This window comes from Mirounga leonina, unplaced genomic scaffold (genome assembly GCF_011800145.1).
Source record: "Mirounga leonina isolate KUSES-001 unplaced genomic scaffold, KU_Mleo_1.0 Mir_53, whole genome shotgun sequence".
In the NCBI taxonomy this organism is placed as follows: Eukaryota; Metazoa; Chordata; class Mammalia; order Carnivora; family Phocidae; genus Mirounga; species Mirounga leonina.
The window spans coordinates 3,877,179-3,897,991 of NW_023270807.1; the positions used below are offsets into that span (position 1 = coordinate 3,877,179).

Sequence of the window (20,813 nt, forward strand, 5' to 3'; positions counted from 1 at the left end):
GGACGCACATGGTCCTGGGGGACACAGGGACAGCAGCCTGCCCTCTGTCACTGCTCCACCCCCACCCCCACCAGGTCCTGTCCTAGTGTCTCCCTGCCACTCACCCTACAGTTGCTCAGCTCCTCGGCGGACAGGATGATGGTGCCACATTTCTTCCCTGGGACACCACTGGGAGAGGAGAAGATGAAAGAATGGAGAGCCAGACAAAGACAGACACAAAACCTGCACACTCCCTGAATCGGCCCTCCTCATCCTCCCCCCCTCCCCATCCAGCAGATCTGCCCAGAGCCCCTGAGAAGACAGAGTCTCCTGAAATACTTGTGGCAGTGTGGCCTAGGGCACTGCTTCCTGGGCCAGGCCCCCCAGGCCTGGAGCTGCCCCGCCCCCTGCTCCCCAAGAGCCCGCCAGGAAGGGTAGTGTCTGCAATGAAAGTCCTAGAAGCGGAAAAGCATCCAGACTCACCCGGAGGCTTCCAGACCAGTGGTTCTCAAACTTTCCATCCAAAGACCACTTCTGTGGGCAAAAGACCTCGTGGGCCAGCCACCCCACCCTGCACCCAGCTGACCCCCAGAGTCCTGGAACATTTCAGCTCTGAGTCGCTCTGATTTATCATGGGTGGGAGAGCAAGCCGCAGGAGGGAGTTAAGCAGAAGGGCTGGTATCCTCCTGGTGGCAGCTTGTCCAGGCTCTCTCCCACGGCTACCTCCCCTTAAACTCCTTGGCTGGGGTCTCTCCAGAGAAGAGAGATCCTGGCCATTCATGCAGCTCCTCAGTGAGGTGGACAACCAGGACATGAAGTCAGCCCACCCAAGAACCCCTCCAGGAGGTCAAGTTCCCAAGGTGGGGCTTCTCCCAGGGGATCTGGACCACCTCTTCCCTGGGTCAGGAGGGCCCCCTCCCCCAAGCAGCAGCCCATCCCACTCCAGTGTTTTGGATGAACCCGGAGTTGGGGGTCCCCAGTGTGGCCAGGGGCCACTGGGAAAGAGAAAAAAATGTCATGTTGTCCAGCAGCTGCTTAACTTTGGACTCATGATTGTACCCCTCTGAGCCCCGGTTTCCTCACCCATAGAATGAGTGTGTTTGTAGGTTCCATTAGTCAGGATGTGCACACACAGCGCATGGCACAAAAAAGGCCCCCAAGGAGCATCATTTCCCTCCCTGCCTTTCCTTCGCAATTTCACCAAGCTGCTAAAATCCAGCCCCACACCTCAGGCCAGCCTCGAGGCTCCCAGCATGCTGTCTGCAGAACACACTTTGAGAACCACTGATGGAGCTCTCCCCAGTGCCAGCTTTTGGAGGGAGAGGCTTTCAAGTAGAGGAGGCAGGGGAGCCGGCCCCAGAGGCTGAGACAGCCCAGGTCTCTCCACATCAGGAGAGTAGAGCAGGGGCTACATCTGGAGGTTCCCCTGCCAGCTTGCGCCCCTAGACATGGGCAGCTGAGCAGGGTGCCCCAGCCCTGGTCTGGCCCCCCCTGGGTGTAAAGATATGATTTGTTTGACCAAGAGACAGGATCCTCACACCAGCCTCCTCCGCCCGTGTTTCTCCATCTGTTCCTCCTTCTGCCTCTGGGCCCTTCTTTGATTTCCCATCTTCCCTTCCCTCCCCTCCAGACCGAACCAGCTCCCACCTGCTCAAGGCCTTCCTTTTTCTCTCCCTTTGCCTTTCTGGCCCTCGCTCTCTGCTTCTCCCCCTGACTCCAGCTCCCTATCTGACTGCTGCTTCCATACTCTCGGTGTAAATCAGCATCCACACCCTGCCTGGGCTGTGAGCACCCAGGGCCCCTAGAGGCCCCTTTCCCATATCCAGTGGCTCCAGTAGCCAGTCCAGCTGCTGGGACCCCAGCTCCTAGGAGCTCTCAGCAAGGCCGGGGGAGGTTTGCTTACTCAGCCAAAATGTTCATCAGTGTGACGCACCTCCAGGCTGGTCACCGGGGTGGCAGATATTCCCTAACCTGCCCCACCCCACACCCTCAGGTGAAGGCCCTCTCTCCAACCAGGAGAGGAGGAGAGGGAATGAGTTGGGGGGGGGGGCGCTGTCTTTGTTGCATATAGTTGCATGAAGCTGGCCAAAAGCAGACGGTCAGGGTGGAGGCCAGGGGAGTGAGGCTGGCCCAGCACAGCCGGTGAGCAAATACAAAAAGTGAGGATTGAGCAGAATCTACTCCACGAGGAGGCTGACATCCAGCAGTGCAAGCAGTAGAGGGGAAGTGGGATAAGGAGATAAACAGAAGGGAGGGAAAGAGGGAGGGGAGAAAGGCGAGGGGTAGGAGGCAGAAGAAACCAGGCCAGGGAGAGAGGAAGGGCAAGTGTCCAGCCCCTGCTGACTACTGGAAGCAGTCCCCACCTCTGCTCCCCACCCTGCTCCCCGAAGTCCCATGAGCCACTGGGGTTGGGGATGCTGGAGCTCCAGCCAGGTGAGGGAGGGGCCGGCTGCAGAGTGGCCCTCTCCCCCGCCCCCCCAATCAACCAGGGTTGAAGGCGCAGCGGTGGGAGCAGAGACCGGGCCTAGACTCTGAAGCCCCCTCTGCAGAGCCGGCTGGATGTCTGAGGACTGCAGGGCCAGAGATGTCTGCTGACCTACCCATTGGATACCGCTGGCATGGGTTTGCCTGTCCTGGAATTCAGGCTGAATGCTCCTATCCTGTAGAGAGAGAGGCAGAGAGAGCATGCCCTGAGTCAAGCACCCCCGTCCTGAGAGGCCATAGCACTTGGCATCGGAATTCTTGGAGACAGGTATCTATTTTGGATCAAACATCAAAACAGGACCAAGAGCTGCAGGCCAGAGGAAGGAGAGGTCTTCCAAACCTTGCTGTGAAGTGCTGGGTGACTCTACCTCAGGGGTTCTCAAAGTGTGCACCGTCAGCATCCCTAGGAATGTGTTAGAAATGTAAGTTCGCAGGCCCCACACCAGACTAAGGGGCGGGTGGTTTGAGCCCAGTAATCTGTGCTTTAACAAGCCCTCCAATGACGCCGAAGGCTGCTGCGCTTTGAGAACCGTGCTCTACCTCTGCAAGCCTCAGTGGCTGGACTGTGAAATGGGGAGACTGCTGAGAGAATCCCATGAGATCAGAGAAGCCGATGGCGGTCTGGCCCAGAAGAGACGCCCAGTGAAAGGGAACTGTTGTGCACGGGGCCAGCTGGGAGACTGAGACACGTGACATTTTCGGTGGGGGAAACAGGTCCCCCTCCTTCACCAACCCATTGTCTCCAAGATCCCGCTTGCCTTCCCCAAGGCTCGCCTCCCCAGCCGTCTCCTGTGGAGGTCTTCCTCAATCCACCCCCCAAGCAGGTGTGCCTGTCCCCCAAAGGTGGGCCAGGTGACAGCAGGGAGGAAAGAGACCCAAATGACAAGCAAGCTTTTGACCCGGGCAGTTGGGAGCTGAGAGGAGCAGACACACACACTCACTGTGAGGACCCCAAATTCCATAAATGTCAGAGCCCTCCAAACCTGGGTTTGTTCCCTATTTTCAATAAATGATAGTTTGTATCATTATTCTCTGTGAACCCAGAGAAGGAGACCTTTTCAGGGACAGAGAAGCCCCTCTGGGGGCTCAGAAGTTACCATACAGTTAGTGGGGGTCAGAGACAAGGGCCTGGGAGAGAGACCCCCCTCCCCGACAGTAACACATTCAGCACTTCTCCATCATGGTGAGGGACAGCATCCAGTGTGAATTTGGCAGAAGCAAGCACGGGGCTGAGGCCCAGCCTGGCCTGCTCTCCCCTTCCCACCCACCCTGCCACATGGCCGGGGCACTTGTCCCAGTCTGCAGGCTCCTCTTGTCTGGGTTCTGCCCCTGGGGCTCCCTGAGAAATAGGGACAAGAGAGGGCACCCCTGCTACCCAGCCAGGCCTGGCCGGTGCCTACAGCCGCCCGCAGGCTCCACTGTAAGAAGCCTTGGGATTCCTCATCCCGGAGCCTGCCCAGAGGAATAGCTTTCCCCTAAAAGCACTTACAGCCCTATAATGCAGATGGTCGGAGGGGCAGGGTGAGATGAGGAGTGCCTCACCATACCCACCTCTGACCTACAGCAAGGGGTGAACAATCTGAGGGATATGCTATGTGAGGAGAACCCTGAATTCAAATCCCAGCTCTCCCACTTCTTAGCCGTGTGGCCTTGGGCAAGTCACTTTCCCCTCTCTGGGCTTCGATTCCTTCCCCTATACATTGGCAAGGGTGGGAGGTAGGGGTGGGCTAGATAGTGCCCCTGGCCGTCCCAGGAACGTGAGGCTCTAATAACTAAACCTGGGTCCCTCCAAGTTAACTGGGTTAGTGGCCCTGCAAAGGCAGGGCCCACAGGGACTCCTTATTCCTAATCACCCCGCATGCGTGGCGGATTGCTCCTCCCCTACCCTGAGCTAAGGGTGGGCGGGAGGTTGGCCCATCCCTGGGGAAGCAACCCAGACAGGCTCCACTCCCGTCTATACTTACGTGAGGGGCTTCTCCAGGCGGCTCCCAGGGGACCCCACGATCTCTCCGAGGGTGCAGAAGGCCTGGCCCAGGAAATCCTGCACGCCCAAGGTACAGAAAACATCAGTGTCCCCCACTCTGCCCACAGCCACCCCACCTCTCCCATCACCCCATGGGTAGAAGTGGGCGGGCTCAGAAATGACCAGAAGCAGCATCAGACACACGGTCCGTGTCACAGTGAAGCCTGAGGCTGACCCAGACTCTGCCATCTGAAGAGAGTTTCAGAATCTCTGGGCAGTCATGGCAGAACTCACGTGTTTGGATAAATCAGGGCTCTTCGAATCAACGTCGTATCTGCAGGGAACACACAGAGATGGTAAAGACAGCTGCGGCATCCTGCCCAGAACTGCTGGGGTCCTTGAGCTGAGTCAGGACCCCTACACCCCAAAATACAGGCTCTGACACAGTAGGATAGTTCTGGGAGTAACGGCTGGGAGGCCCACCATGGGAGCCTTGTGGGGTGCCGGACATATTCTGTCTCTTGATCCGGGTGATGGTTACATGAGGGCTTGCTCAGTGCCCTCCCACATTTAATGGAGACAAATGGTGGGGAGCCTCTATTCCCTCTCCCCACCTCTTTTCCATCTCCTGATGAGGGTGGGGCTGGACTTCAGCTAATTGTCATTTTTATCCCAGGCCAAACCTGAGCTCCCTCTGATGTCACGGCACCCCTCCCCTTCCTTGGTAAGAGAAACTACTACCAACCCCAGGTCCTACAGTCCCCCCTCCCATCTATGGTTCCTCAGCCCCATCCCCAGTACCAGCTGCCACTTACAGGTCGAAACGGAGGTTCTGTTTCTCCTCAAAGAAGTAATCCACAATGAATTTGCGCACAAAGTCGGGATTGAGTGTGTTGTCAATGACTTCGGTGCGTCCGAACTACAAGAGAAAATGGGGTGTGGACCTCAGGGCCAGGCTGGTGGGGTAGGGGAGAGCACTGGGCTCAGAGCCCCTCAGTACAGGCCCCAGTAGTAATGGAAGCCATGCTTCTGGTCCCTGTCCCCTACCCCCGTCAGGCTGAGAGCTCCCCCATCTAACAATGGAAACCATCCCCGCTAGGGCTCTAACTCCATCCTCAGCTTTATTCTCCCTACCTCTATCTAGGCTCCACCCAAGTTGTAAGGTTTTGATACCTGAATACTTGAGCAGACCCTTCACTTTGGCCTTCCCCTTTCTGCTTGTGGCATTCCTCCATTTCTTCAAAATCCTTTGTTAATGCTGCCTCCTCCAAGAAGCCTTCCCGATTCTTCCACCCAGAGAGTTTTACTTCCCTCTGAACCACCACTGAACTTGTGCTCCCCCCTATGACAACCGTCCTTCTCTGACTGATTCCATAGTTAGGTGTGTACTTATCTGATGCGACAATTATAAATGAAAGGGCAGAAGAAGGGATTGTGGGATCTTTTAAGGTCCCCACCTCCTGCCCATGCGTAATCCCCTCCCCTTGAAGGTGGGCTAGACTTCATGACTCACTACTAAGGAACAGAATAGAGCACAAGCCACTCCCCAAACTGTGTTATAAACTACCATGACTTCTGTCTTGGGGGCCCTCTCTCGCTCTCTTTTGCTTGCTCACTTCGAGGAAGCCAGCTGTGCTATGGAGAGGCCCATGTGGCAAGGAACTAAAGGCAGCCTTGGGCCAGAAGGAGGAGAGCCAGTGAGGAGCCAGGCTGTCAGCCAACCCACCTGTAAGAATCTGAATTTTATCAACAACTACTGAGAGAACTTACAAGTGGATCCTGCCCCACCAGAAGCTCGAGATGACTGAGGCCCTGGCCAACATCTTGACCGTAGATAGCCTTATGGGAGACCCCGAGGTCGAGGATCCCACAAAACTGCACCCAGATTCATGACCCTGTTGTTTAAGTTGCTCAACTCTGGGCTAATTTGTTACATAGCAACAGATAACTAATACATGGACTTAACTTTCTTGGTATCCCCTGCAGCAGATACTCTAGAATTTTACACACATTAGGCGCTCAATAGTTGAATCCCATTAAACTCCCCAAATGACTTAAGGCAAGTCACACCTAGTTCTAGGCATCAGAATCACTTGGAGGGTTTGTTAAAATACCGATTGTAGGTCTCACTCCCAGACGTTCTGATTCAATAGATTTAGGGTGAGGCCTGAGAATCGGCATCTCTCAAAAATGTGCTGCTGGTGCGGGGACCTCCCTTTGGACAACCACTGGGCTTGACTGTACTCCACAGGGCTCTGAGCATCTCAGGGTCTCCCTGTGCTGTGGAGGAGGGCAGTGGGGACATGGTTCCTGGCCATTAGTCCCATCAAAACAGCTCTCTCTTACATCTGTTTTTTTGTTTTTTTTTTCCCCCTTACATCTATTCAATACACTGGACATTTCTGGTAAGATTTTGTTTCAAAAAAGGGACATGGGGCTAAAAGATCGAGTGTAAAAGCAATGCGCTCTATGCTTCATGAAGGGAAGACATGATACCAACTCTACAAAGTGAATAAGACAGACAGGTGCATGATAAATATTTTAAATAAATTGTGAATATTTCTGAATACATAAACATGTTTTTTCAACTTGGGCAGTAATTGCCAAAATAAAAAATTAATCCTGAGTACTAGTCCTCCTTAATGGGGCTCTGCAGCCCAGAAAAATGCCAGTGCACGGGCCCCTCTCCTATGGGGTGGCAAGGCCTACTTCTCTGAGATGTAGCCCAGCACTCACTTGTACTCTGAATTAAGTTAGAAAGCTGCAAAGAGAACCTCCCACCCAAGGCAGTGTGGGGTCATCTGAAAGCACGTGCTTTGGCACCGTCTTGCCCTCACTCCCTATCAGTTCCTCCAGCCGAGTCTCCTCCTATCCCCATACCCCCACTTCCTCCACTGTGGCCTGGGTCAGGGCTCCCCATTTTCTGATCTCAACCCTTGCAGTGACCTCCTAGTGGGTCCCCTAAGTGGGAACACTGCTAATGCTTGAAGACCCGGCTCCCCGGAAGTCCTACTCTCTGACTCCCAACCCCTCCCCTGTGCTCCCACAATCCACCCAGCACCCCTACGGCTGCACTTACCCTGTCCTCTGACAATGATCCGAGGCTCTTCCCACCCCACTAGATAGAGCTTCTTGAACAGCAGAGGATCCGAGCTCTCCTCATTTTTGCAGCCCAGGACCTGCCACTGTTTAACAGATTTGCAGGCTCGTGGTCGCAGATGATTATAAGCATGAGGAACTGTGCAACACATTTTGCACTGTATTTACCCTATTTCATCCTTTTATGGTAGGCTTCCCCATTTTACAGATAGGAAAACAAAGGCACAGAACAGCTAAGTCATCTGTCTAGGGTTACACAACTAATCATTGCTGAGGACAAGTCACAACCTAGGCATTCTGGCCCATGCCCTCTAAGCCACGTGGTGCTCCATGTGAGGTCCCTAGTGAGGGCAAAGACTGGTCACTGCTCCTGGTGACTGGTACGCAGTGGGGACTCAGAAACGGTTGAATGAAGTAAGGTTGAATGAGGAAAGGGATGAGTGGGTTTGAGTCGCAAGCTTATCACAAGCTAATTGTGGGACTTGATTGGAGAAAGCTTCAATTTCCTCATCAGAAGATGGGAGACTACGACGTGTCCTGCTTACTTCTTAGAGGTATCATCCAACTCAATTACTGATTGAACAAACAGTTTTTCAGCACTTATTATAGGCCAGGCAACGTGCTGGGTGCTGAGCTACAAATACAAATAGAACATGAACCCTTTACCTAAGGACTTCTCTGTCATAGGTGGGACAACTCATAATCGATTGCTACAATACAGTGTGACCACAGCACTATATACAAACCTCTAGGACAGGGTCTCCCCTGGCTGCACACCAGAAGCCCCGGGGGGAATGTGAAAGAGATTGAAATTGACACAAAAGCAGATTACTGGGGGTTCCGTTTCACATACTAGTCCAGGCATCTGACTTCCTAGAGATCTGCACCTTTCATTATGGTTGAGCTATTTCACAACTTCGGAAATTGTAGAAAGCACAGGGTAATGCAAATGATTCTTATCCGTAAATATGTAAATACTTTTGGCTCAGTGGAATGCAATTATTTGATTATTATCTTGTTGATACTGACCAGTTTTGCATCTATTTATAAATTAATTTCAGCATTCCTGATTGCCTATGTACAGCTGACCCTTGAACAATGCAGGAGTTAGGGGAGCGGACCTCCACACATCGTTGAAAATCCAGGTATAACTTTTGACTCCCCCAAAACTTAACTAATAGCCAGCCTACTGTTGACTGGAAGACTTACCGACAACAAAAAGTTGATTAAAAAATATTTTGTACATTATATGTATGGCATACTGTATTCTTACAATAAAGTAAACCAGAAGAAAGAATATGTTATTAAGAAAGTCATAAAGAAGAGAAAATATATTGACCAGACTGTACTGTATTTACTGAAAAAAATCTGTGTGTAAGTGGACCTGTGCTGTTCAAACCTGTGTTGTTCAAGGGTTAACAGAATGTGCGTTGAGTCATCTGAACCAGCTCTAACATCTTACTGGTTCCTTCATTTAATTAACAAGTTAAATAAATCTTTACCATGTGTTCATTTTAATTTGTATGGGGATTCATGATTTTACCTTTTAAAAAAATGTATCCTTTAACAGGAGCTTTTTAAAAATACCCATGCTCACAGCCCCATCACAGACCAATGAAACCCAATCTCAATGGGTGTGGCCTGAACAACTGTTTTCTCCGTTTCCTAGGTGATCCTAATGCGCAGTTGGAGTTGAGAACCACTGATGGAGGAAGAAAGAAAACTAACATTTACTGAGCCCCTTCTGAATGCTCACTAGATCAAGTGGATCATTATCTCATTCGATTCTCACAAAACCCCCGTGAGTTACTACCCATTTTCCAAGTGAAGAAACTGAGAATCAGAGAGGTTAAGTAACTTGCCCAAGGTCACACAGCTAGGCAGAGCTGGGACCTAAATGCAGGTATGTGTAATCCAAGGCCCATTATATTTTTACTTCATCTAATGTCCTCAAGCATGTGAAAATCAAATAAAGATGAGGTTTACTTCACAAGTATTTATAAAAGTCCCACCGTGTACAAGGCAATGGGGTAGATATTGAATTGAATAAGACTGGGTTCCTGCTACATCCCCTAAATTCAGTAACAATCTTACAATGTATAATCCATCCTTGTTCCAAGAGAATTCCTGCATTTTCCCCTTCTGCTCTAATTCTTTTTTTTTTTTTTTTAAGATTTTATTCATTCATTTTGACAGAGAGAGAGAGACAGCCAGCGAGAGAGGGAACACAAACAGGGGGAGTGGGAGAGGGAGAAGCAGGGAACCCAACCCGGGGGCGGGGCTCGATCCCAGGACACTGGGATCACTACCTGAGCCAAAGACAGACGCTTAATGACTGAGCCACCCAGGCACCCCTGCTCTAATTCTTAACACCTCTAGTCTTCAGACAAAAGGAAAATTTCTCCTAACGACTTTCTTGCAGAATATTCTGGGTAAACACCCAGGTGTGAGAGAATCCTCTTTTAAGAAAGGGCTCTACCTCCTCTTCAATGTACTGACCCCCCAAACATGTTAAAAAATCCCTCTGGCTGAATTTTAGATACACCCCAGTCCAGAAGGAGAAAGCATTTGGGCCGCCTCTCTCCTCACCCGACTCTCAGCAGAGACTCCAAGGAAAACACCCATTAGGGAAGATGACAGCGCTGCTTTTAAAATGGCACTTGAAGCTTCAATAGAGAGGAATTCCCTAGAGATTGATCTCTGCCAGAGAAGAAAATGGGGTTCCCCTGGAAATAGGACTTGGAGCGGGACTCCAAGGGCCCCCAAGATCTCCTGGAGAGGAAAGGGGGCAAGTGAGCCAGGCTGGGCAGTGATGAATTTCTAGCCCACAGGGGTAATTAACGTATGCCAGGCACAAAAACTGTGAAATCTACAACCGAGGGACTTACTAAAGATGTTTTATAGCCTTCATTACTTGGGCTAATCACAAAGAAAAAAAAACACACCAAAAACTTGGATTTTGAAAATCCAAGAAGCCACTAAGTCTCTGTCAGGCCCAATTTATACCCCTATTAATGACAATAGGAAACAACCTAACTGATGTTTAAAAAAAAAATCAATTTGGCTGTATTTCATTCCACATAGAATTACAGTTTCCAAGCCTGAACGGACTTGGACAGATGAGGTATTAACACGAAAGCATACAGTCTGAATGCTGTATGACAAATCCTGCTTGGGGGCGAAGGGGAGAGTGGGTTAACCCTTGACCACCCGTCATCGGAGCTGAGCCAGCCCTGAACACTCTTCCAGCTCCCTGGAAGTGCCTGTCCCTCCCTCTGGTCCATTCTGAACTCCTCCGTCCACACTCCAGGCTCTGAGCATGGCATCGCTCACGGTCTGGGGCATAGGCTACCAAACACGAGTGGGCACAGGGATTCTCTAATTAGCAAAGCTGAAGAAAAACCCCGAAATCTTTGTTTTACCAAGCGATTCTGATACAGACAGCCTTAAAGAACTCTTGCTTATAGGGGCAAGTGCAGACTAGCTAGGGCATGGTGTGAAATCGGGGAAGGGGCTGAGCGATCAGAAAGAAAGGTGAGGGGGACCTCCCTGACCTCAAGGCCTGGAACAGCCTCCCAGGAGGGGAGAAAGAAAAAGAAAGTACAAATGAGTACGAAGCCTGGAAATGAGGGTATTCACCTTCTCAAAAGCTCACGTCTTGTCCCTGGCAACAAAACCCAGTGGGAAAAGCTCCTGACACACCAGAAAAGATACTCCCGAGGGCTCCTAAAACCTCTATGACTAAGCCCCAAGAATATCAATTAAGCAGCAGTAATTACATATCATCAGTTCCAGTGGGACCCTCAAAGGGAAAGCAGACTTGAAACTTCTTTGAGGACAAAATTAAACGGCTCCCAGAGGCTCTGCTACACACAGAAGTTGAGATTTATGGGGGCGGGTGGGCAGCAGTCCTGCCAAACCACCCTGGGACAAGGGCCGCTGCAGGGCTGGGATTGAGAACCCAGGTCAGGCAAGTAAGGTCTTCCCATTCCATGTCCAACTAGGAGGCCAGGAGTGGGGGATCCTCTGTCAAGACATGGGCCTCTTGCCCTGCACTGGGGCACGGGGCTGGCGATGAGGCCTGGATGGATTTGGAGGCTTATTCTCTGTGCTGGAGAGTCTCCCACTGCTGCCCCCAACCCACCCAGCTCCTTCTCTGTCCTGCTCTATGCTCCAGGGGACCCTTTCCCCTTTGAACCCCATCACCCTGGTTCCCTTGCCCTGTGGGTTCCTGTTGGGTTTGGCCAATGGGAGGCATGAGCAGATGGGAGACGGGTGGAGAGAGAGGTTGGGGTATTTCTTCCCGCTCTGGCCCGGCCTTCTCGCTCACAGACAAGAGCACTGTCTCCTCTCACTGCCCCTTCAAGCCAGGACTGAGAGGGGGTGCCGTACTACCCGCTGTGGATTTCCTCGACCTCACCCATACCTTTGAGAGAAATCCATTAAATCTCTTCAGTTAAACCAACTAAGGAAACTCGCTCTCCCGCTGGGGCCCTGACTGATCTATTTTCTCTCTCACCAAACATGTTCATAACACATACAATTGCCATCTCAAGTGAACATAAACCAAGAACAACAGTCCCCACCCCACTCCTTCTGCTGAAACACCGCGTAACGTTCATGCCACCAATAAACTGCGTGACCCCCACTCATGCAGCCAAGATGCGCAATGTCCCGTGACCACCTTCTGGGATGCAGGATTTCACACAGCTGTTCCACCCTGAGGGCCCCAGTGGGAACTCTCGGGGACCAGGACCCCCACCCCAGCCTCCTTGGCTTTGTAGAAAGTGGCCATCCTGGTCCCATCCAAAGAGCTGCCAGAATGAGGCCCAGTTAGGGAAGAACACCTGCCTGATTCGAGTCAGGGTTTGAGGCTTTTAATCAGCTCTAAGTGGGCCTCTGGCACCCTGAAATCGAATGCAAATGTCCGTCTGTCCACGTCAGCATTTTCCGGGTGGAGAAGCTATGGTTTTCATCAGTTTCTCAAGGGAAAGCATGCCTTCAGAAAGCTTTAAGAACCCCTGATTCTACCTTTGAAGACAGATCTTAGGGTTTCCCACAGAAAGCAGTGAATAGTGAAGTGAAGAGAGCAGGGTCTGGGGCCCGGCTTCCTGGGTTCAAATCTGGTTTTGCTACTCACTGGCCATGTGACCTAGGAGAAATCCCTTTCCCCGTCCTGTGTTTCGGTTTGCTCTTCCGTGAAATGGGAACGACAATTTTTCCACACCTTATAGGGTTTCTGGAGGCTTACGTGATCTGATTTATGTAATGTACTTAGAAGACAGCCTGGAACATAAAACGAGCTCTGCAAATTAGTGATTCTACACTCTGGTCCTTCCTGAATCCCAAACCCTGGCCCAGGCACCCAGGAAATGTGTCTCTCCCGGGTCTCTGAACTCAGCCTTATCTCTAAGATGCTCCCTGCCCGAACTGCTAACACTTCCTGCTCACCTTCCATGCCCAGTTCTGAGTGGTTTCTCTCCAAGACATCTACACACAGGCAAGGCAGAGGGGAAAATGCAGGGCTGTCCCTTTGCTCTTACCAAGCAGCTACTCCATTAAGATCTAGGCTCTGCCCTGCCCGTGGGCTTCCCACAAGCATGGGTCCAGCAATGTCCAAGGCCTTTGTTAGGAAAATAAAGGGGGGGGGGGCAGTAGAATGTGTAAGGTTTGCTTAGAGACCCGGGCCTGGAGAAGAAAATTCACTCTCCTGTCATTGGCAGGAGAGCTAAAGCGGAAGGACCCCTTGGGCGAGGAGGCTGCTTAGTGAGGGTGGGGAGGAGAGGAGAGTCCTTGACCCTCTCAACCCCTGCTCAGACACACTGACTACCGGGCTAGGAGGTACAAAGCAAGGCAGCCAGGAAAGAGGCTTTCTCTGTTGCTTCTAGATTTCTAAAGTCTGGACCCCTCCTTCCTCACAACCCACCAGCAACTCCCTGCAAATACCACAGCTGGAGGGCACTGGGGCCCCGAGCTAGGGGTAGCTAGGTCCTGGGTTTAGGAGCCCCCAACTGGCCAGAGTTCTGTTGCTTCTTATTTACTACAGGAGGCTACCTAGAATAGCCCCTCAGAGAGTGCATTTCCCTACTGCTAAGACAGAGCAAAGCATTCCTTCTCCAGGGGAAGGACAGAAGGAAATGTGCGTGAAGCTTGACCCGGAACGTCTCTGCTGCTGAGCTTATCTTCAGGACTGAAAATAACCCTCACATAGCCCTAAAGGCAGCCAGGTGCTCAGTGTTTCCCATATTTTGTCTCATTTAATCTTCATAACAACTTTATGAAGCACTACTGTTATCCCCATGTTACAGATAAATGAACTAAGATAAGGCTCAGAGAGCTGGAGTGACTTGCCCAAGGTCATACAGCTGGTGGGTGGTAGAAACAGGATTCGAACCCAGGCTGTCTGGCCTGGTTCCAAATCAGGAAGGAGTTGATGTAGTCACTAACCAATCAGAGGTCAATACTGTGAATGAGGCTTGGACTATGTCCTATCCAGTCTTTACTCCTGTTGTTTTCCTACCTGCAGCTGAACCTCTGAACTTCTTCAATGCTTGCTCTCTCTTTCACCTTGCTGACTCTTCCTGTGGGTTGGGGAGGCTCTAGGTCACGGCACAGGTGAGTGCCCCTGACCTATTCCTCTGCTCACCCCCCACCCACACTTCCAATCCCTACAGACCATACGCGCACACACACACACACACTCCTGGCCCCTCCTATGATTTCCATAAAGATTTATTGATTAACAAGTTGACCTAGAACCTGAAGACTTTGGAGCTGGAAGGAATCAAATCCTCTCAAGCAATGAGAACAGAGAGGCAGAGAAGCGGGGTGGGGGGCATGCTCTGACACAGGTCACAGCTAAGTAGGAAAAGGGCTGTGGTGGGAGCCCAGGTCAGGTTAGCTCCAGCTCAGAGCAGTGCCCTGTTCTCCCAGAAACCTGGCACCCTGTCAGGTTTCTCTCAGGTCTTCCTTCCATCAAATCCTGCTCCTCCTTCTGCTTGGTATCGTGACTCCCTATCTTCAAAACACTTCCACATCCATGATCTCACTCAACCCCCCCCAGTGACCCCATGGAGACGTTATTATTGTAATCCCCATTTTACAGATGAGAGAACAGAGCTCCAGGAGTCCAGAAGGACCTCCCAGAGGCACCCAGTTGTGGGGAGGGAGGACCAGGTCTCCCAGGAGTGATGGAGCCATCGAGTCAGTCCCATGGTGTTCACCGCAGTCCCCTGCCTCAGTAATGAATGGGTGGCTCTGCAAGCCTGAACAATGTTCACGGCCCCAGATTTAAGCAGCTCTGGCCTTTTTACAAATTACAGCTGGACGAAGCTCCAGAGACCTCCCCCCCAGCTGCAAAGCCCCCAGGGGCTATGCCGCCTGGGACAGAAGGAGGCCAGAGCTGACAGACGGCTCTCCACCTCAAAGCTGCCCACCCTTCCCCAACTGGAGCTCCCCTGTAATTTTCATATATAATTGATGGCTCCTTAACTGGGGATTCTAAAAGCCCTGCTGCAGAGCCCAGCTCTGGCCCCTCATGAATCATGTTCACCAGGATTAAAATCAGAGGCCAGAAAGCTATCTGACTCAAATAGAAATTGGAAAAGGCAGCAAGCTGAGTGCTGGGAACAGGGGCCCCAGTAGGTTCCTGAGGCTGGAGAATGGCCTGAGATCTGGACACCAGGACGGAGGGCCCGGGTTTCAAGGAGGAGCACAGAGGACCTGGTTCAATGCGTACCATCTTGGGTCTGGAAAGTTCTCTGAGGTTCCCTATTGGAGGGTTCCAGGATTCTGTGGGCACCCTCTCTCCTTGGAAAGCGAGGAAAACTAAGCCGAGAGAGAGGAAGGAGCTGAACTAAAGCCAAGCAGAGTGAACCATGACTTCTGTGACCCGGTGCCTTCCAGACCATTTCCTGTTGCGTTAAGGCCTCTAGGTGAGGAAGGGCAGAGGTGAATGAGGAGACCGGAGACTCCAAAGGCCTTCCCCCTGCCCAGGCCTGGACAGAGAATTTTCTCTCTCTGGCCCCAGACATCAGCAGCAGCCAAGCTTATAATGAAAGGCTTCCTGACAAAAGGCTTAGTTCCTAATTAGCCATTGTTCCAGATAATCTGTTAAAAAGTCCCAGCTCCTGGGGGAATGGCCTTTTAACCGATGAGCCTAGCTGCCAAGTCGCTGGCAAAACAGTCTCCACCGGCCCGTGCCCCTGGGCGGCTGAGCCTTGGGTCCGGCTGCAGCCTGTGGGGGGAGCGACCCGAGCGAGCCCCGCCCTAAAGGCACTTGTCCTCCAGAGCACCCCAAAATGTCTATCGCTCCTGCCAAGTGGCATGAGGGTGTCTGAAGTGATACCACCCACGGTGTTTCCTCCCGATGAAGCTCGGGTTTCTCACTTTGGGGCTTCATCTATGGAGCCACTGTTGAGCGTTGTCTCTTGCCAGGCGCTTTACGAGAATTAGCTCCTTTACTCCTCACAGCAGGCTTGTGAGCCGGGGCACTTGCCCAAGAGCCCCAGCCAGGAAGGTGGTGGCCCAGATTTGGACCCAGTCCCCTTGACTTTGGAGCCCACGCTCTCGATGGCTCAGCCACAACCATAAAGGGCACCTGGACGCTAACACTGAGGAGGAAAGGGATTTATCAGCCACCGAATGACCTGCACTAGAACCTTGGGTTTACCAGAAAAGCAAACTCCTTTCTTCAGATGAAATCTTGGCCTCCTGTCAAATGTATTAACAGAACTCACAGAACATCTCTGGTTGAGTGGGGGGAGGGGCGTCAGGAGACACACACAAGTTCACAGTTGGCCCCTGACGCACCACATCAAACCCGGGATCTAGAAAAGCCCCCTCCAACAGCAGCCTGGCCAGATGGGCAGACTCAGAAGACCGTATCACGCCCCAGTTCCACACTCTCTAGCTGAGTTGCTGGGCCAAGCGGGGACCCCTCTGTGCCTCTGCTTCCTCGTCTGGGGTGTGGTGAGGGCCAAGGGGGATCATGGGGCTCTGCTGACGTAGAAACCACACCAGCCCTAGGAAATGTCGTCATCGGCCTCCCACAGAGGGAGCAGCAAGACAAGGGGCAGAGCCTCCTCCCGGCTTTGTCTGACGGGATTGCGTAATAATATTGATAAGGGTTGAGCATAGCCAGGCACTGTGCTGAACGATTCTGTCCTAAAGTTCCCACCTCAGCCCGGTGAGCAGTCATCGGGATCCCATTTACTGAGGAAAGAAACCTAAAGCTCAGAGAGTTTAAGGGAAGTGACAGAGTCAAGATTTCAAGGGACACCGTGACGGGACCTGGCTGTGCCATAGCAGATTCTAAAGCCCTAACCCTAAGACTATGAGCAGGTGCCCGTGACCCATCTGGTCCCCAAAGGCAGGCCTCGGTCCCAGACTGTTTGCTCGTGCTGATGGTGAGGGAGGACCCCGAAAATCCAGTTGCGTGATAAGAGCAAAGGCCATGAGAGGCTGTCCACGGGCCCCGAGGCTCAAGTGGGACCTTTCCTTGAAGAGGCAGACTCCTCTCTGCAAAAACAGGAGAGTCCAGAAAGCCAACCCCACGCTTGCCTTGGCGCCACCAACTAGAGAGGCATGTCTCCTGCTTTGAGGTTTAGCAATAATAATGATCCGTTCATTACTTGAAATCTTTTGATAGAGGTCTGTGTCGTGTGACTGGGGTCGGGTCCTATATTGGTCATCAGGGATCCCAAATTGGGCTCAGAGGATGGTGGCAGAGGGTCATTTCATTTCACGTTTAAGCCCTTGGCCACTGGACAAACTGGATCCCCACTGCCCTTGCCCACTACTGTCTCATCCCAGGAGCTCCATGAGACTGCAAATTGTCTTTCTGTTTCTGTCCTTCCGCCTGTAATCGGCTCTGCACACAATGGCCAGAGCTGTCTTTCCAAAACATAAACGGGGCTCTGTCACTACTCTGCTCAAAACCCTCAAATAGCTTCCCATCACACTTAGAACGGTGTTTGAAGTCCTACGTGGCCTATGAAGCCCTAGAGGATCTGTCCCTACAAACCTCTGCCCCCATATCACCCACTGTCTTCATTGTTCCCACCACTCAAATTATACAGGCCTTCTTTTTGTCCTTTGAGCGCAGTGAGCTTGTTCCCACCTCAGGGCCTTTGCACCTGCTGTACCCCCTGCCTGGAACATCCCCTCCCAGACTTATGCATGGCAACACTCAGGACTCAATTAGAGTCACCAGCCCCTCAGAAGGGACTCCATTGGCCCCCTAATGAAGGCAGTCCCCTCCTCCCTCGTCACTCTCTTTTATCTTTTTCATAGCACTTATCAAACTATACCTGAAATTATCCAATTTCTTTGCTGATTGCACTAAGCCTCTCCAGAGTAAGGACTCTGCCTGTCTTATTCTCCACTATGTGCCTGAATCGGTGGGCAACATATAGTAGGTGCTCACTAAATGATTGTTCACTGACTGCTGACTCTTTGGAAACTGTGATTAAATCGAAGACCTTGTACTCCCAGCAGGGTTCCCAATGGGGCACGGCCCTCCCTTCCTCAGCTCATCTTTCCCCTCCCTCCAACACAGCCTGGGCCTTAGCCAGACTGAGTCACTGCCGGCTCCTAGACACACAGGACGTTCCCACCACCAGGCCTCGCTCATGGCAAGCCCCGTTCCCGGAATGCCCTTTCTTCTCCCCACTGTCCTTCAAGTCCCAGGTCTGGTGCCACCCCCCCCCGGAAGCTCTCCCAGGCCTCCCGGACCTCTCCCTGCTGTTAAGTGCTGAGAATTCACGTCTAAACTACTTGGGTGGCTCCTGGTCTAGTTACCGTCTGGAGCTTGGGGCCTCTGAGAGGATCTGCTCCAACACTCTCACCAAGATGAAGAAAACAAGGCTTTTAGATTCTTCCATGTCTGTGTCTGGTCTCCCCAGCTCCGCATAAGGTCTCTGAGGGCAGCGACCTCGCTGCTACAGCTTTGTACCCTGGAGGATACCACAGTCCCTTACTCAAGTTACTTCCTGTCTCTTGGCCTCCCTGCTGCTATCTATAGAATGGGTTACCGGGGATAGAGCCTATCAACTGCCTGGTGTGGTGCCCAGCACCCAGAGCCCGTCGATGATACTATGAACAAGAGCTACCTCTTACCAACTGCCTGCCTGGTTCCTCCACCTTATGCTATGTTCTCTTTAATCCTTAGACAATCCAGCTGGGTAAGTATGGTTAGCTGTCCATTTTACAGGTGAGAAACCGAAGGCCCAAAGAGAACAACCATCTAGTACACGGTCACGCCACTCTAAATACCGAGGTCCTGACACAAACCAGGAACTGCCCACGACACCACCCCTCCTCTGTGGTTCAGTAGGGAGAGAACCCTGGCTTCCTAGCCATGGCACCTGGAGCAAGTTCCATCAGCTCTCTGAGGTCTGGAAATAATCTGTACCTGCCTGCAAAGCCGTTATAAGGGTCGGGGACAAGTAGGAGACCTGATGCTGGGCACGCACCAGGCACATCCTAAAGGAGGTCTGCTGTTACACGGCAGATTTTCCAACCATCTTGGCTGATTCTTTGAGCACCTTAAACCATCAGAGTTATTGGGGCACAATCTTGGCTGCTGGGACAGGGGTGCCTGGGGGGCTGAGAGAGGGCCAAAAGTGGCTCAGTCGGAGAAAGGCATGTGCATGGCTATAGGATTTCCTCTAGAGGAACAGCATGAGGGTGGAAGTAGGCCAGCCTGGGGGCTCTGAATGTCTGGGTGCAAGGGGAGGGACAGAGCTAGGGAAGAAGGCAGGGGATATGCTGTGAGGTGGGAAAAGCCTGGAGTCCAACAGCTTGTCTTTTGTTCTATTGTCTATAATATATTATTTAAAATTATTTTGGGGGCGCCTGGGTGGCTTAGTCAGTGAAGCGTCTGCCTTTGACTCAGGTCATGATCCCAGGGTCCTGGGATGGAACCCTGCATCGGGCTCCCTGCTCAGTGGGGTCTTCTTCTCCCTCTGCCCTTCCCCCTGCTTGTGTTCCCTCTCTCCCTGTCTTTCTCTCTGTCAAAAAATAAATAAAATCTTTAAAAAATAAAATAAAATAATTTTTTTAAGTGAGTTTCCTCCATCTTAGGGGTGGACATTACATTTGAAAGCCCTAACTAGGAGACGTCACCTCAGATACACGATCTCCCGGGCACTGGAGAACCCTTTTCACAGACAGAGGTTAGCAAGGACTTCCCACCACCAGCAGGAAGGTGTGGAGAGACACACGTGTGGTTGAAGTGCCGTAGAAGCACTTAAGCACTTGCACAAACAAGGCGTGAGAGCCTGCAGAGACCTCATGCCTTGGGAGTGGGCCTGGGCTTCTGATACCCCGGGGCTGTCCTGTCAGCAGAAGTGGCCTGACCCTCCCCAGTGCTGGAATAGCATCTCTCATCGGCCGGCCTCCGATGAGCCTTTAAGGCGAGAAGCAGGCCCTGGGACCTCGCTGAGCTGATAAGGACATGCAGGTCATTAGGGGCCACTTGCTAATATTAGATTAGAGCCTAACCTGACCATTAGACTACGTGAAATTGCCATTTTTTTTTCAAAATTTCAAACGCAAATCCATATGGTTCAACTTAGCCGGCGAGTGCACGTGGCAGAAATCAGCCTGAGTTCTGCTTTCGTGGTCGTGTGGGCTCGGGGTCAAGGTTGTGTGGAAGCAGAGCTGCCCAAAAGGCCTGACAGCACTGGACAGCCATCCAGGCTTAGGAGGCTTCAGAACAGATGTGAATCCCAATCCTGCGCCAATTCACAGCATGGCCATGGACAAGCCGCTTTAACTGTCCTGGCCTCAGTTTCCCATCAGTGACATAGACCCATTGCAGCTTCTTATAGGTGGCTGAGGGCTAGGGATGAGCCAGCAGAGCACCCACAGGGGCTCACTCCGGACCAGTTCCTCTCTTACAGCCAATTTTCGGGTAGTCCAAGCAGGAGGCGTTTGAACACGAGGCTAAGAAGCTGATGTTCACTGTCTCCCAGGCTTGGGAAACAGCTGAATTCCTGAGCGGTGATTTTGAGAGGCACTGGAACTAGGAAAAAGCCCTTTTCTGTTCAGGAGAAGGAGAAAACACACTGGCTGCTGGGGGTGAGCATGGGGGTGAACTTCAAGGCCAGAGCCAGGGAGGATGACTGGGGTCTGGAAGGGGGCAAGAGCCAGGCAGGACACCACTCAGAGATGCAGGGCGTTGTGGGCAGACTGAGAGGAGACAACCCGGGACAAAGCACCAGAGGGGCAGGGCATGGGGGTCCCCCACTGAGCCAGCATGCCATGCTGCAATGCTCTTTGGGCA

At 52.1% G+C, this 20,813-nt stretch overlaps 1 protein-coding gene across 2 annotated transcripts in view; it reads right to left on the minus strand.

The window, feature by feature from the left end:
- Window positions 1–20,813, minus strand: part of CPNE5 (copine 5) — an 88,052-nt gene that overhangs the window by 46,352 nt on the left and 20,887 nt on the right. The window contains exons 4-9 of one of the 2 annotated variants that reach the window (XM_034991156.1): window positions 5,242–5,345; window positions 4,721–4,760; window positions 4,428–4,504; window positions 2,580–2,639; window positions 463–513; window positions 105–168 (exon numbers count right to left, since the gene is read on the minus strand). In XM_034991156.1, coding sequence (XP_034847047.1) covers window positions 105–168; window positions 463–513; window positions 2,580–2,639; window positions 4,428–4,504; window positions 4,721–4,760; window positions 5,242–5,345 — 396 coding nt within the window. The remainder of the gene's footprint in view (window positions 1–104; window positions 169–462; window positions 514–2,579; window positions 2,640–4,427; window positions 4,505–4,720; window positions 4,761–5,241; window positions 5,346–20,813) is intronic. The other variant, XM_034991157.1, reaches the window with a different exon arrangement.